General features: G+C 37.8%; 1 protein-coding gene across 2 annotated transcripts in view; it reads left to right on the top strand.

The window, feature by feature from the left end:
• The window catches only part of CNIH3 (cornichon family AMPA receptor auxiliary protein 3), a 48,775-nt gene extending 33,837 nt beyond the window's left edge, over positions 1-14,938 (top strand). For both annotated transcript variants that reach the window (XM_068407874.1, XM_068407869.1), the window contains 3 exons: positions 10,766-10,878; positions 11,923-12,066; positions 14,060-14,938. In XM_068407874.1, the coding sequence (XP_068263975.1) occupies positions 10,766-10,878; positions 11,923-12,066; positions 14,060-14,087 (285 nt within the window). In that variant the 3' untranslated portion in view covers positions 14,088-14,938. The remainder of the gene's footprint in view (positions 1-10,765; positions 10,879-11,922; positions 12,067-14,059) is intronic.
• Positions 14,939-15,623: the final 685 nt, after the last annotated feature.

Here is a 15,623-nt window from a genome sequence, read left to right as displayed (position 1 = left end):
ATTATATTCAGCACCACCTAACTGCTAGTCAGCATTTTGTCTTTGAAGTTTAGGTGCTTGTGTTATCTGAGAGGAAAACAGAGTTTTTAGTCTAGTCAGAAGGTATTTTTGGACTGTGGAAATATCAGTGGTATTCTGCCTTTGGAGGACAAAGAGGCTGATGTGTCCAGAGTTCTGATAAACTGCTGCTGTCACAAAGATCACAAAGGGAACAAAAAATGTCACCATGTGACATTTTTCCCGTTAACAGTGATTGTTACAATGATGGAGCACATGAACTTTGTCCACTCTCATTAGAGACCAAAGAGTTCATCATTGTTATTGGTTTCTCAGTACATGTTTTATTTCTTGATGTATCTAATGCTCTCTCTTCTCATACCTACCTCATCAGTATGATGAAACTGCTGAGTTTTGACTAATCATCTGGGCAGCAGGAAAACTGTCAGGAGACCCTTCCTCCTAAGTGACTGGGAGCATAAACCCTAATCAAGAGACAATGTGGGTAACTTCTGAAGAATGAATATAGAATTATGTATGTAGAAAACATACTGCAGGTACTCTGGTAGTTAGTTATTCAATACTTTGTCTCCCTATGACTCAATGCAATACAGAAGGTTGTAGCCAAGCTGGCATTTCCGTGTATAAAATGGTTTAAGTAAATACTATGTATTTTTAAAATTATTTTTATAATCTCAAATGCTTTTTCTTTTTCCCAGTCTTTGCACTGCAATTCAGTCGTTCAAAACAGAGTTGGTTTATATCAAAAAGCTTTCTGAACGTCCCTGGATTTAGGAAGAGTATGACTTCAAGTTTAACATTCATGGTTATTATTACTATCTAAGATTGAACTACAACAAAAGCAGCTGTAATAGCCCTCTGTGGGCACTCTTGGTCCCTCCTTTACATTGACACCTTGGAGCAATCTCTATTGCTCTGAGGTGAGAAACGTGTTGATATTCAAGCATAAACCCATATGTAATAGGCCTTCACTTAGATTTGGATTTGACGTTCTTATAATTTAGACACCATTTAGATAAAAACTGTGTAGTGCATTGTTGGTGATTATGACCTTATATGTCTGAATTTGTGTATAAATTCCCAGTGAAACTCAGGAGCAACCACTACAAAGGTCAAACTCTGAGTAGAAGGAGGGGAAGAAATAGAAGTTTTTGATTAGACAATTCAGCACATGCCTTTGTAGCACTTCACTTGAGCTAGTAATGCTTACTCTTTGGAAAATCATAATTTTCTTCCCTTTGGGTCTGGCCATTACTGGGAGAAGACTGGGTCATGAAGGAAGGTAGCTGGTACATATTTCCAAGAAGTCAGGGTGCCTTTTGATCGGGACACAGTTGCATCTCTAGTTTTATCAAGGTCTGAACTTTCTATTAACTGGCCTGATAAACAATATGAATATGAAACAGTTATTCAGTAATCCTTTTTTTAGAGGTTTTGAACATGTGATCTGTTTTTGGGACAACAGTGAGATTCTGAATTAGTACTATATGAAAAATCTTCACTTTTTAAAGGTGTCTTCAGTAAATTCAAAAGGGTGATTTCAGGATGTTCTCTTTGTCTTCTTCCTGGAAGAAAATATAACAGAGGAGCAAATCTGCTTTTGTTGTGATTAGGCGGATATTCTGCTGTCTTACATTTTGCCACTGTTTGAATTTTGCATTCTTTTTTAATGTCCTTATTTGGATACTTTGGTCTTTTAAAGGCCATATTGTGCTTCAGCCAGAGATTCCTTTCAGCAAGACTTGGCTGTCCTTTTCTATTATGTTTTCATTAGTGTTTGTGTTACAGCAATGCTTCTAGACTGAAGTAAAGAATAAAACCTTATTGTGTCAGGTGCTAGAAAAAACACATGGTAATAAATATGAAGAACATTTGTTTACACTCACAAGACATGTACATGACAGGAAAGGAACAGTTGTGCAGCTGATCTGATGATAGAAATCTTGTTTTTGTGTTAGCAAGCATAGTTTGAATCTCTTAGGTTTAACTGAAGCAAAAAATGTTTTTTCTATTTTTGAGGGGTCTGATGGTTCATTGAGTTAATAATTGCATGTAGTCTTTAATCTCTACAGCAGCTGTTCAAATCCAGCCCAGTATGGAATCAGACTCAAACTACTACAGTCCAATTGATGACTGTTGGGAGTAAAATTTTCTTGTGTTGTCCGCTTAGAGACTTGTGATGCTTGCTCTACAGAAATACTAATAAACATAGACCGTATGATGAGGTAGATCTCTGTTAACATCATAGTGAGTATGAGCTACAACCCCCTGCTATACATATGCACACATAATTAGCTCCTAAGCTGCCTCGGAAGAAACTCTAGAGTTTGTATGCAATCATTGGAATAAAGGATATTGCTGTTTCTAAAGCATTGATTAGATCTGCAGATTTTGTAGGATGTAAGCTTGCCATGCTGCATGGATTCTATCAGTTAGGACTTGGACTGTCAATACAGTCAATACAATATCATAAAACTAAATTCATTTAAGTTCTTTTTTGTTTGAAATGACCTAGGACTTCTTAAAGTACGTTAGGCTCTGAGCATGCATGGGAGACATAAACTGGTGTGTATTTCAGTACTCAATACTTATTTGAAAGATACTGCTAAGCTGCTGTTAGATGATAAAGCCAACTTTCTTCTGGCCTTCAGAGTGGTTCTGATGAGGTATTTTTACATTAGGAATGAGTAACTTTTTACAGTCTAAGGATAAAATTTGAAGTTAGCTAAAAATGTATTAGTATACAATTTTTAGTTTATGGCAATCATGACTTATGGATGAGTTATTTTTAGACAATTTTGGTACAGCATTTCTTGTTAGTCAAAAAAGGCATGAGATAAATTTTAAATCTGCTGTTCATGTAAACAGCGAGACTGTCCTTAGGTTGTACAAGTGAAAGAAAGAAGAATGTAGCTTGACAGGGGAAGTGGGGATATGGGAAAAGCAAGTAAAATATTTTTAACTGAAGTATTATACACTTTTACTAGCTCTGTGTTGATTAAATTGTTTTCTGCAGCTTGCCTAAAAAAGGATGGAGTTAACATATTGATAGTGATTCACACTTGACAGAGATTTTGTTTGCATCCCGAAACATGAGGGACATAATGATTTTCCCCTAATCTTGCAATATATTTGCAGCATAGACAAAACTTAGGCCTTCAGTACCTTGGTTGCTGAGGTGCCTTTTCCTCTTTTGCATTCTGATAGGAAATTTGCTACAGATCGTCTAAAAGTTTCTCTCCTTCCCTCTCAAGTTTTTTCTGCCTACTCTTTTGTTACATTTATCTATGAAGTGTGGAATGGGGCAAAATGGGGGTGTACCCTATTTAAATAGTCTCATGGGCACCCACATAGTTTTAATTTCATCAGAAAGAGTGGAATTTGGCATGGTAGCTATTTTGCAGGACTGACAGTAGAATTGGGACCAAAGAGCTGGCAGTATTTATACTTTATGCGCAAATAATCCCATAAATGTTGCTTGACTAGAGATAGTGCATCTCTTCTTCACACTTTTTATTTTATTGTAAATATATCAGGTTAATATTTACTAGAAAGGTATTATTATTGCAATAAAAGTACTGAACATAATCACTTTCATCCTTTCCTTGTATACAGTACCCTATCTGGAAAGAAAGTCCTTAAAATGGGACTTAAGAACTTAAAGGAAGTGTAGTATTTCTGGCAGGCAATTCATTCACTACTGACACTCATTTATTGTGTGCATTGTGCCAGCACTATTTTTAGTCAAACTTACAAGTTCCTGAATTCAGCACTTTACATATAAAACTATTTGAGGTTAACCAACTGTATTGTGCTGTTAATCTCATCTTTTAAATGTTTATTCAATAATCAAAGTGGCAAACAAATATCATCCTGTAATAGACAACCTCTTGCCTTACAATTCAGCTTCTTCCAGTACTGTTCTGGAAGATGTGTAAACGTATGTCCCATATGTTCTGATGTGTATCCGAACATCACAAGTGAAGTAGACTAAGGCTAAAGATGCAGCAAAAATGTATATGAGTAACTGTTGCCTGTAATGTACTCCTGAGAGCAGTGTACTTCTCAGCTGCTTGGGGTAATGTAATTTATGCATTTGTTCCTCAGAGCTGTGTTGAAGATACTGTCAAAATTTGACTTGCTAATGGCCTGTATTTGCTCTAATTTGGTATGCAATAAAGTAAATATTTGCATTTTAATAAAACTTAAGAAAGTGGAGTTAAATCAAATGTCACTGTTATGTTTAGCAGAATGTTCTTTGTGTGTTTAAGTCAGGATCAGACCCTATAATGCCTCTATGCAATTACAAAAAGCAATATAATACCTAAAAATAGAGTGCAATTATTTTACATCATACCTGTTATATGGATGAAAATTGTTTGTCTTGGGAGTTAAATGCCCTACCTTGCATTTAGACACTGATGTTTTCAGTAAAGCTGTTAGAATAGCAGGGCAGGGATTGTCTTTACCAGGTCTGCACTGTACCCAATCTGCCTCCTCAGTTTGACAGTCTTTACATGCCAGATACAGAAAAAGCCCTTTAGTGAACATTTAGTTTTCAGCATTTATGAAACTGTCAATCTTAGGCAGACCCCTGGGAGAAGGCCTGAGGGCCCTTCCTGTGCCGTGCAGATGGCTGAACTTCACTTTAATGATCACTGAGATTTCTGCATTCATAGACCTGCCTGTGAAATGAGGGGCTGGTTTTCTAGATCCTAATGAACAGCTGTGGTACTAATTGTCATTCTGACCAGTTTTGGGCAAGGAGACAAAGACGGCATGAGCTCTTGGAATAACCCAGCTGCGGGGTGTCGTGGCTGGTTGTATCTGAAACACAATAGTGAGGTAGGGCAAGGAAGCGTTTGTTACCCTGTTTTGTGTCAGTGTTGGGAAAATTAGAGAAGTTTGCACTCCAGGGTTGCTAACCCAGCTTCTATTACTGGTTCTGAGTTAACCTTGAAAAAAGAAAGGTTGTGAAGATATGTCCTGATCCCTGCTGAGTGGAAAAGAACAGTTAGCAGAGGAGATACACTTGTAAGATCATAGCACATCTGCCGTAATGACGTCCCTTCCAAGGACGGGGCACTTTTTGAACTGTGCTGGTGCCCTGCAGGCCTTGTAGTGGAGAAGTCTTTTTTGAAATCTTTTTCGTAACCTCTTTACCTGTTGGCTGCTATGACCTCCCATAGGCTCTGCAATACAGAAATATTTATAGATATTCTTGATGAATGTCCCGTAAAGACCTCATCTTCCTCTGTCACTCTTGTTGAAGTTATTATTTGTATTATGACAAAGCTTAAATATTCTAGTCATCAACTAGCTCCAGTGGAATCTAAAGATTTTAAATATGATTATCGCCATGTTGCAGAAGGCAAAAATGAGACAATGAGAAGTGAAATGATAGTTCTAAATATAGATGTGTTCAGTAGCTGAGATGGAAAGAGCATCCAGAAATCCTGTATTTTAATATTAGATCTAGTACTGTGTTACAGATGGATATGGAGTGCTTTGTGAGAATGACAATTAGGTTCTCTGTGTTACTCATTTAATTGTCTGGTATTTGTGCTGTAGAGTGACTTATGTTCACTTCCACTTAATACTGTTTAAAAAAATTCCAATGGTGCATTAGAATAATGAAATTTCCTTTACAAATCATTGGCATTGTGCTACGTTGCTTCATTGTGATCCAGAAAGGTGGAGGGGTGAAAACACAGATGTTACATCCTTCCTTTCATTTCTGCTCTGTATTTGGTCCATAACATTGAGTCTTGCATGTGTGCACCATTGCTCTCCCCCAGATAAAATATAAAGCTGTATATGTGAGCTTAGTAGGTTCAGCTGCAGGTTGTTCTTTTGATGATCTGGAATCCATTTTCCAGATGTTTTCTTTTCCACTAGTTGCATACATCTGTGTAGAAAACTGCTAAATACTTCTAGAGGTTTACATAACGTGGTTTGAATCACTTAAAATGCTTTGGTTATAGGTTTGTGTTATAACAATTTTAACTATGCAGCTGAATTTCCTAGTGATTGCTGTAAGCGAGTAGAGAACAGAGCTTGTAGAGACACAAGCAGGAGAACTGAAAGAAATTGAAGCTGAAAATTTGGACTGAAAACCTTAGTATGTGACAGCATTGTATTCGTCTCTAGGGCAGCCTTTCAGAGGAGGTTTTGGAAGTTAAGTAATTCAAATCATTTAAAGTAGATTAGAAAGATACACTAGAAAATGTAAGTGGGAAGCCTTCTTGTATTTCAACAGTAAATTTAATGTGACGTGTTTGATCGATGCAAGCAGTATGTTTAAAACTGTTGCAAATGTTAAGATGTATAGTCTGTGTATTTAAATTATACACAGTTGACCCTACTTCTTTGGTTTGTGCAACAGCAGGAGCAAACAAATATGATTTATTTCAATGTGTGTACCTTCCACATATGTGCACAGTCTGGGCTAATGCAGATGCTACTGCTACTTTTATGTGTGTTTCTGCTTTCTTTTTTTCACTTGCACTACATTTCTGACTTTTGTGGCCTGTGTTGTTCAATTAGGAGAACTTCAGAGTCATTAAATAATCGTCTCCTTTTGGTCTCACAATGTCTGTAATTCAGCAGCTGATACTCCCCAGTAACCCAAGTTAGCTGTGGCAGGCTCTTCTAGGGTGGGCTTTAAAGTGTAATTAAAATAACTGTTGTGTTCTGAAAACCTTGGGTACATCTCCATCTCCTCTTACCCTGCTAGCGATGAGGACAAATTCTACATGTCAGCTTTAGCAAGGATTATGGAAAAAAGCAGCAAAGTGAGCACCATAGTGACAAGCTGCAGCTACCCTTTAGTGGAAGTGGGTGCAGCAGCATTAACCACTGTGATAAAGCAGCATGCATGTAGATCAGGCTTAATTTGGGGCCCTGGAGTGATTCCATGCATGCATGGAGTTTTCAGTTTCTTGTTACTTTTAGGAGGATGGAAAAGGTCTTGTGTGTTTGTAAGGTGAACTTGTTTCCACTTGAGTGATCAACAGAGTTCTTACGATACATGAAGGAGATTCAACCTCCATTTCTCTTCAATTTTTTTCCTGCCATCTGTGGGAGGAGAAGGCAGGCATTAAGAAGGGAAGTTGTCTCAGCTAACAGTGTAATGAAGACTCAGAAACCCAGGGAAGGGTAGAATGTCTAATGTCTGGCAGTTTCTGGGTATGATGTAAAATCTGTGGTTACAGTATGGAGGCTGGCATGCACAGATGGAGACTGATGTAGACTCAGAGTCTTTTGGGGGAAGAAACAGCAATGCTGTGAGAATTACTATTATTGTGTAGCACTCAGGAGTATTGGTCCTAAGCAAAGTGCTGGAAAGAAGCAAGAGGTCTTGATATTTCAGTGGCTTAACAGTGACTGGGAAAACAGTTTGATTCACTTGTTACAGTTGATTTTCTAAGCATGAGAATTTAATAGCACAGGTGAAGGGAGATTTCTGCTGTAATATCTTCCCAGTTTTGTTTTTTGTGAGATATTTTATGTGCACTGTTCACTGACAAGACAAACCATAAGAGTCATTCCATGTAAAAATGATATAATGTTCTGTAAAAGCAAAATTACATTTGAAAAGGAGCTATCCATATGTAATCAACAGGATAAGGAGGAAAAGTACTGACAGAAAAAGATGGGTTTATCTTTTGTATAAAACCAACAGAATATATTTAGGAAATAGGAAACTGAATAAAATGGTTTAGGACTGAGCTTCCTGAGAGATGCCCTTCTGCAGTTGCAATCTACAGAGGTCTTTGTATTCCTATAAAGACAAAGAACCTGCTAAGAGGTGCTTAGCTTCAGTGCTTGTTTTCCCATGCTTTAGTTGAGCCAAACCTAGATGTCTATACACAGCAAAACCTGCCTTATTTTCTTTGGAATTAGAGAGGAAGAATCTATCTACATGTGCATGTGTGTGTGTACTACTTTGCAGGAGGATGTATTGAATATTTATGGTGAGATGGTAATGATATGGGGTATGATATCTACCTCAGATTTTACTTTTTAAATGCAAATAATGGATTGTGAATAAGGATTCTGAATATTTACTGGTATTGATATTTTCTTAAATATACATATCAGATTAAAACTTGAAAAGGTATAGTAGTTTCTTTCCCTTGCTTATGTTACAGCAAAAGGTGTTTCTGATTAGCAGCGTTTTGGTCTAGAAGCTGACTTCCTTTTCAAGCTTTCTTGTGGTTTTCCACAGGTAAATGTCAGCCAGCAGAATTTCTAGTGATAAATTTGTAATGCCATTCATTAGCTTGGGAATCAAAGTGCCCAGGTTGCAGCCCTTAAGAATTGTGCTGCTTTGCCAGTTTCTCCTTGAACTCTGTGTTCCATAACCATCTTGAGACTTCATCTTGAGCAGTGTCAGAAAGCAGAGGTTGTTATCTGAATCAGGGTGTTCCTGGTTCGAAATAGTATACTGTTTATATCCTAATGTGTTTACCATACTGTTTATGTCCTAACATGTTTACCATCTGACAGCTTCATATGATCTCCCAGAAATGAATTAAAGATGTTAATTTGATTCCTATTGCACAGGTATCTGTATCACAGAAGTTACTATTGCAGTTGACTACCTCAGCAGAAACAAGGACTGACTGTTTCTTGTTTCTCAAACAGCTTTCTTCTCTCTAGGAGCTGAATCCTGTGTTTCCTAAAGTTGATTGAAAGTTTCCATTGATTTCAGAGGACATTGTGTCAAACTGCAGGATGATTCTTACAGCCAAGAACTGAGGCAATGTTATTTTTTAGTTGTTTAGTTATTCAGCTATTCAGTTTACTTTTCCTCACAAGCCTTGCTGTTAGTACCTTTCTATACTTTATGCTTTCAATTCTCTCACCTCCTTTTAGATTTGGTCTCTTAGGTAAATCGGCTGAATATAAACTGTAATTGGCTTTGCAGGCTGGGCTTTGTCTGCTTCTTTGCCTGAATTCTCTTCAGAAACTGCGAACAGCATTCATCCTTTATTTATTAATGTCCACAGGAAAATATCACTCCAAGAAGAGAGTGAAGAGACATAAATGACCCATTTGTTGTTCTATCAAAAGCATAGGTAGATTTAATTTACACCAGGAACTGTGACTGGAAAGTGAGTCTGTTTCCGACAGTCCACTGCTTCGTTTCCTTTCTAGCTTCACAACAGATTTCTTGTTTTGTTTTGTTTTTTAAGCGCTGCATAAATTTTCGCCACAGGTTTTCTTCCCTGTTATTACTAACCAGCCCACTGATCAGGCACCAACATTGTGTTACTGCTAAGTTTGTGGATTGTGTTGGAATCAGAAACCAAATATGTGATAATGAATGTAATATGCTTTTAAGTGTTGCGATGTTCAGTGGGTAGACGTACATCATGAAGACCTTTCTTATTGGAAATTTGTGATGAAGATGAATCATTCTTTGGGGAAAGGTTATAGTTGTGTTGTAAATCACATTCTAAAAATAAAAAATCCAGCAGTGATAAATAAGTACCATCTGGAATCTGAACTATGTAATTGTATTATGATTTGTCATCCACATAAGATAAGCTTTTGAGAATGGTTAAGGTGAAAGCATAGACAGAGATATCCAAATATGTTAACCACTTCAAGTAGTGAAGTTAAATGAAAGTAAAAAAATATGTTCCATGTGAGGTGGAAAGACTCCTAGAACCCAGAAGACGGAATTCATTGCAGCATGGCTGTATAGGAGTAGGTAGGCATTGGGAGTAGCTGTATAGTAGGTTTTACATTGTTTTAAAAAATAGGGCTCACTTTAATTATTTGGCAGATGAAACTGAATTTACATTAAGAGAAGCCCCTCCAGTGTTTTTTGTGGTTTAACTTTGGTTGATGTAGCTCCAAGATGCAGCAAGGGATGCAGGTGAACTGTGTATGGGATTGTCTAGCTCTGAGGAATATGTACTGCTGGAAATTAACCTCTTCTATGACTTGAATGAAGAAGAGAAATAGAGATTTCTGAGAAAAGGCATTGGAAGAAAACAAGAGAGGAAAGCCAGCTAAGAAATGGGAAAGCAGTGAAAAAAAGCAAAATTCCTTTAGAAATAACTACTCTGAATCAACATCACATAAATTTCTGTTTCTGCCAGCTGCCCACTCACTTTCTCTTTTAATAGAATCGTCTTGGGTCTGAAACAAGTAGTGTGGGGAGACATGAATTTACTAAGGAAGTGAGTTTCCTGTCTTAGTGGGTTTTAGCTCGCAACGCTGACTGAGTAATGGATTTGGTCTCTTTAGGGTGTATATAACATATCAAAATGGTAGAAGCAGCCTTTTTCAAGGATGCTCCTCCAGTATAGAAGTGAAGCTTCAGTAAAAGCTTTATTATTTCCTTCCTGAATGCATTGGTAATGAAACTTACTTCTTTGAGAACTCTTTTACAGGCATTCATTTAGTCTCACAATGCTTGTGTGAGGGAGGCAGTAATATAATCTACATTTTGTAGACAGAAATCTGGAGCACCAGCTAAGACAGTAAATTATTTGTCCTGTGCCTCTCAACAAGGCCCTGGAGTACAGCCATGGTTAGAACCTGGACAAACCTGGCACTGCGTCTTGTGCTTATTGCTCCTAGCCAAGCTGTCTGTCAATTGAGGTACGTCTAGGGACAGACAGAGACACACAGGAGACTTGCAGAGATGATTTGTTTTCTGAAAAACTGCTGAGGTGTCTAAAATCAGAGGTATTTTACTGACCTGTTATTTCTGTTCCTTTCCTTTTAGCTGGTGTTGCCGGAATACTCTATCCATAGTCTTTTCTGCATAATGTTTTTGTGCGCTCAAGAGTGGCTTACGCTGGGGTTAAATGTTCCTTTGCTTTTTTATCACTTCTGGAGGTAAGCCCATCTTTTATATGCTGATTTCTTGTTAGCCTTATTTGCCAGCTCAGCACACATGCAGGTTGTATGAACTATGAACTGCAGTGCTAGAAGTATGGCTGAATATCTTTTGCCTAGAATTTTTTGCCTATAAGCAACTGAAACTTAGGTTTCCAGAGAAAAAGTAAATATTTTTCATGAACATTTAGGATGTGTAAAGAAAACATATAATAATATAAAAGTGGCTTTCAGTTACTAACTTAGATAAATATTCCAAGCATATATTCAAAGCAACATAAATAATGATATTTTATCTGATTCTTGCTGATCTAAAAGCAGTACATTAACTTTGTTGAGGACTTTGTTTTCTGGTTTGCTTTTGCTTTTTACTGCAAAGTAACTGAGACAAAAGCTCCTTTGCCAAAAATGTTCTTTTGTCAGGATTTTCTCAAGCGTCCAGTCATTGCTGAGGATAATTAGAGATTTCCCCTATGTAAGAAAAACATTGTCCAATTAAAATTATATGGATGATAAATTTTTGAGCAGTGCTATGTGTAGAAAACATTAGTCAGCCAGCTCTTATATTTCTCCATGTTGACTTTTTTCCTTTTCAGAGTTGGAGGAACTGAGCTATCAGTTGGTTGGGACTGTCACCTGTCATCGTGTTTGAAATCAGTTGTGTAGATGCAGTTAAAGCCCAATAATCCTTCCTCCATGCTTTGATCACAAGCTGCCACATATTGTCACTCACAATATGTAAGTTATTAGTGAGTAAGACAGAAATAACTATATAGGAAGGATGAGTGTTTCAATCTAAAGAATTAATAGAACACAGAAAGTCCACATTCATTAATTGCTTGGTTCTATAAGAATGGTCTGCTTAGACTAGCGTCCTGATTTGAACAATGTCCCGAAATAGAAGCTTGAAAAAGAGAGGAAAATTCCTCCTATATCATGGAAGGTGGTTGTCTTCTGAGCTGGTGATCAGGAGGGTATATATCTGCACATATTTAATACAGAATGTTACAGAGTCATTCTAGATGTCTTCTCCTGCTCTTTCAGGTATTTTCGTTGCCCAGCAGATAGTTCAGAGCTAGCATATGATCCACCTGCAGTCATGAATGCAGATACCTTAAGTTACTGTCAAAAAGAGGCCTGGTGTAAGCTAGCTTTCTATCTCCTTTCCTTCTTCTACTATCTGTACTGGTAAGTCTGGTCATTTCACTAAGGAAATAGTAGCTGCTTTTCATTTGACATGTGAAATTGTATTTAGGAATGACTGGAACCAATTGGCTCATTTCCTTAGTCTTATAAAACTTGCTTCTGATCTTGATTCGGGGAAGCATGGCCATGCTGCTGCATGTGCTTACATCTGCTGACACCTCAGTACAGAATATTAAGTGTTTTATCTAAGGCCTGAGCCAGGCCCCAGGGCCAACCCAAGGAAAAAAATTTTACTCCTCTCCGTAGTCTCTTAGGATGAGTGAAATAGCAAATGTTATGATAATGACATTACATCAAATAAAAATTATAATATTCTTATGATTCAAGAGAATCGTAAGAAAAATGCTACGTCTACTGGTGTAGTGATGTTCAAGATGGTAAGTAAATGGGTAGGTAGACGGTGGGTAGGACCATGGGGTGCACCATGGCTGTAGTTATTCCTGCAGCCTCCCTTTCATTATAGGGTAAGCCTGTGCATGGTCCAAACTCCTAATTTAAGTACATTATTGAAGATATGTACCCCAGTTGTGTATTGTCCCCACTGCCCCTTTCAGCTGTCACAAATGCCCTGTGCAAGAATATGTGAGGATCATATTTAAGGGAAGGCCTTGGCAGAATCCCTGTGCTTTTAGTCACCCCTGTAATCACACCATAAAACTACTTGACACCAAAGGTTAAGACACTTTAAATGGACGTGTTGTTTTATGATGCCTTTCTTCTATTCCTTCTTCCATAATGTATTTGCATAGAGTGCCTCTTCAAGCCAGTCTTGCATGCAGTAATCCCTCTGTAAAGCAGGTTTGTATGCTAGTGGAAGAAGATAAATGTTATTTCTCCTTTGATTAGTGATCCGTTGTCTGTTCTGTGGTTCCCCATATCTTGAGGAATCATTGCTGCAGGTTGTTGTTTCTCAATATTAATTTTAAATATTATTGATAACAAAGTTTTTTGTCCACATGTGCATGTGTATATGCCTGTGTCTGCATACATGAGAGTGAGAAAGTAGAAGGGCCCGAACTCACAGAAGCTGGTAGGTGCCTGACTCATGCTGAGATGGATGGGGCATGAGAATCTGAGCAGGAGTTTAGCATCCAGTAGCTTTGTGGGCTTGGGCTGAGTGTCTTTGCCCGCCAGTCCTCTTCACCGGGGTGAGAGTGGAAAGCACGGCAGTTATGCTAGACAAGCTCTGTTGGTAGTGCAAGGAGAGATGGCAAGACATGGCTGAAGAGAGAAGCATTTTTAACCCCATATTTATGTGTTGGCTAAAAGACCCTGTCAAAGTCAGCTATGTAGTGTGGCCTAGCATTTCTACTGGGACTCTACTGTTGTGCAGCTTCCCCTGAGCCCTGCTTCCTTCTTTCTAAAATGTGGCCATAAGCCAAAATCCACTGTCTGGTGCTAAATAAAATACATTCAATTTTGCAGTGCTTTCCTGGGTATTGTCAGAATTAGAATTACAGTAAAATGGAGCCGAGGCAATATACTGTGATTTCTTCGCTTTTCAGAGTTGCATTTAATATGTATGGATTCACTCCAGCTGGTGTCTGCATTTTACGTGTCTTCTATTGCATGGAGTTTTTTCCAAAGGAAACAAAATAATGCAGTTTCATGGGAAACCTTGCCGGCCCTGCTGAGAGTTGCTGGTTGAAGTTTTAAAAATCAAACACGCTAAAGCAGAATGGTTTTGTTTCTTCACTGTTCAAATTCAGACATCAGACTGCACTTTAATAAGCTCCAACACAGCTTGTGGTGCAGTAGGATGTCAATAATGAATTTGTTATTTCTTGAGTGCTTTTTGATACCCGTCTTGAATATACCATAATTAAGATGCTTTAAAGAGATAGAAAGAATGGAAAGGAAAGCAGAGGCCATTACAGTCAGACCTGAGGAACAGATAGTAAAGGGTTATAAAAATCAAAGTGCTCTGTATGCTTCAAAAGGATACTTTCATATTGTGTCTTTCTTTTACATTCAGCATGATCTACACTTTGGTGAGCTCTTAATTGAAAGATCATCATTAAAGACTGAAAACAACAAAAGCTGGAGGTGCAAGGACAAGTGAGCAAAGTGAAGCATGATTAAAAAAAAAAAGGCAAAGAGAGGAAAACTTTGAACCCAAGAAGTAAATAGAGTACGTGAAAGAGAAACCCAGCAAGAAGAAGCAGAATACAATGGGAGAATGGCTGAGTTAACTGTGTTTATCTCCTGTTTCTCAATGTGTTGCAGTAAATGACTTTCAAAACCCAAACAAAACAACAACAAAAAAAAAAGCAACAAGGTGGGCCAAGTTACACAACTATTCACCTCTCCAGGGATAATGCTGCTTAGTTTAGTGGATTCATTATAAACTATAGCCCCTACTGTCTTCCAGGGAGCAAAGTTTCTTTTCTTAATGACTGTTCTGGACTGAGGAAGCAGAGGGCAAGATCATCTTACACAGAAGGAACAGCTGTACAACACATTCTGAAAATGAGCACCGGCTGGAGTTCAGATAAGATGTGTGAACATCCGTGTTCTGCAGGGATGTTCACATGACGCTAATCAAGTAGGGATGTCGGATCTTGTGGAATTGCTTCAGTGGTTTTTTTTCCGTCCGTAACAATAATAACAAAAGAATTTGCAGTTGCACTGTTCTGTTTTCTAATGATATGATATTCTTGTAGGTGAACATCCAGTGTATTTCTGTACTTCCTTTGTGATGCACCCATAACATACAATGATATGTATAAATACATTGGGTTTGACCTAATCATGCCAAACACTTATCAGAATAGTGTTCCTTCGACTGCAAAAAAAAAGGTAAAAGCTACATGCATTAAGGAGGATTGTAACATAGGTATTATATTCATCACAATGCTGGATAACAAAATACTGGACCAGCTAATTGTGGTCTGTAATTCATTTTGCAGCTTTATTTCTGCTGTCAAAATTTGTTAAGCTGAAACAAATACACAAAATGTTTTTGTCTTGTATGAGGCTCATATTGAAAGATGTTCAGTCTTTTATAATTTAAAAGTTTTTAAATTTTATCGTATAATTCTCATTTAAATTCATGTATATGTGCTGTATATCTTTATATATATATATATGTATATACAAATACACATCTACGTAAATACTCACAATCTATTTATATTTTAGCTTAATCTGGTTGATTGACAGGTCAAAGACATCAAGTGTCCAGAACTGCTGCTAAATATATTTCAGTGCTTAACCTAGTGGACCAGGGCTGGGTCCCTCAAAGTCACTAAGGTATTTCAATGCAGCCACTGGTGCTCTGGGTAGTAGGCAAGCCCATAAGATCAAGACTAACACCAGTGCATGCACCGAGACCACTTGGATCTTGCGTTGTGAATGAGCTAATAAGGTATGTTGCTACCAGAGATGCTGCAGAGAACAGCGCAGAGAGGCCCATCTGTACCTCAGCTTCGTTAACAGCTGGTCTTGTTAGCACTAGCTCATTTTGACCCTGCCAAATTTGGTCTGGCTGTTGAGAGCCAGTAGGTTGTTCCTATGCTAAACTCTGAGGACTTTTTAGC

This window comes from Nyctibius grandis, chromosome 1 (assembly GCF_013368605.1).
Source record: "Nyctibius grandis isolate bNycGra1 chromosome 1, bNycGra1.pri, whole genome shotgun sequence".
NCBI classification, from domain to species: Eukaryota; Metazoa; Chordata; class Aves; order Nyctibiiformes; family Nyctibiidae; genus Nyctibius; species Nyctibius grandis.
Note: the sequence above shows the minus strand (reverse complement) of the source record. Positions and strands in the feature narration are given on the sequence as shown.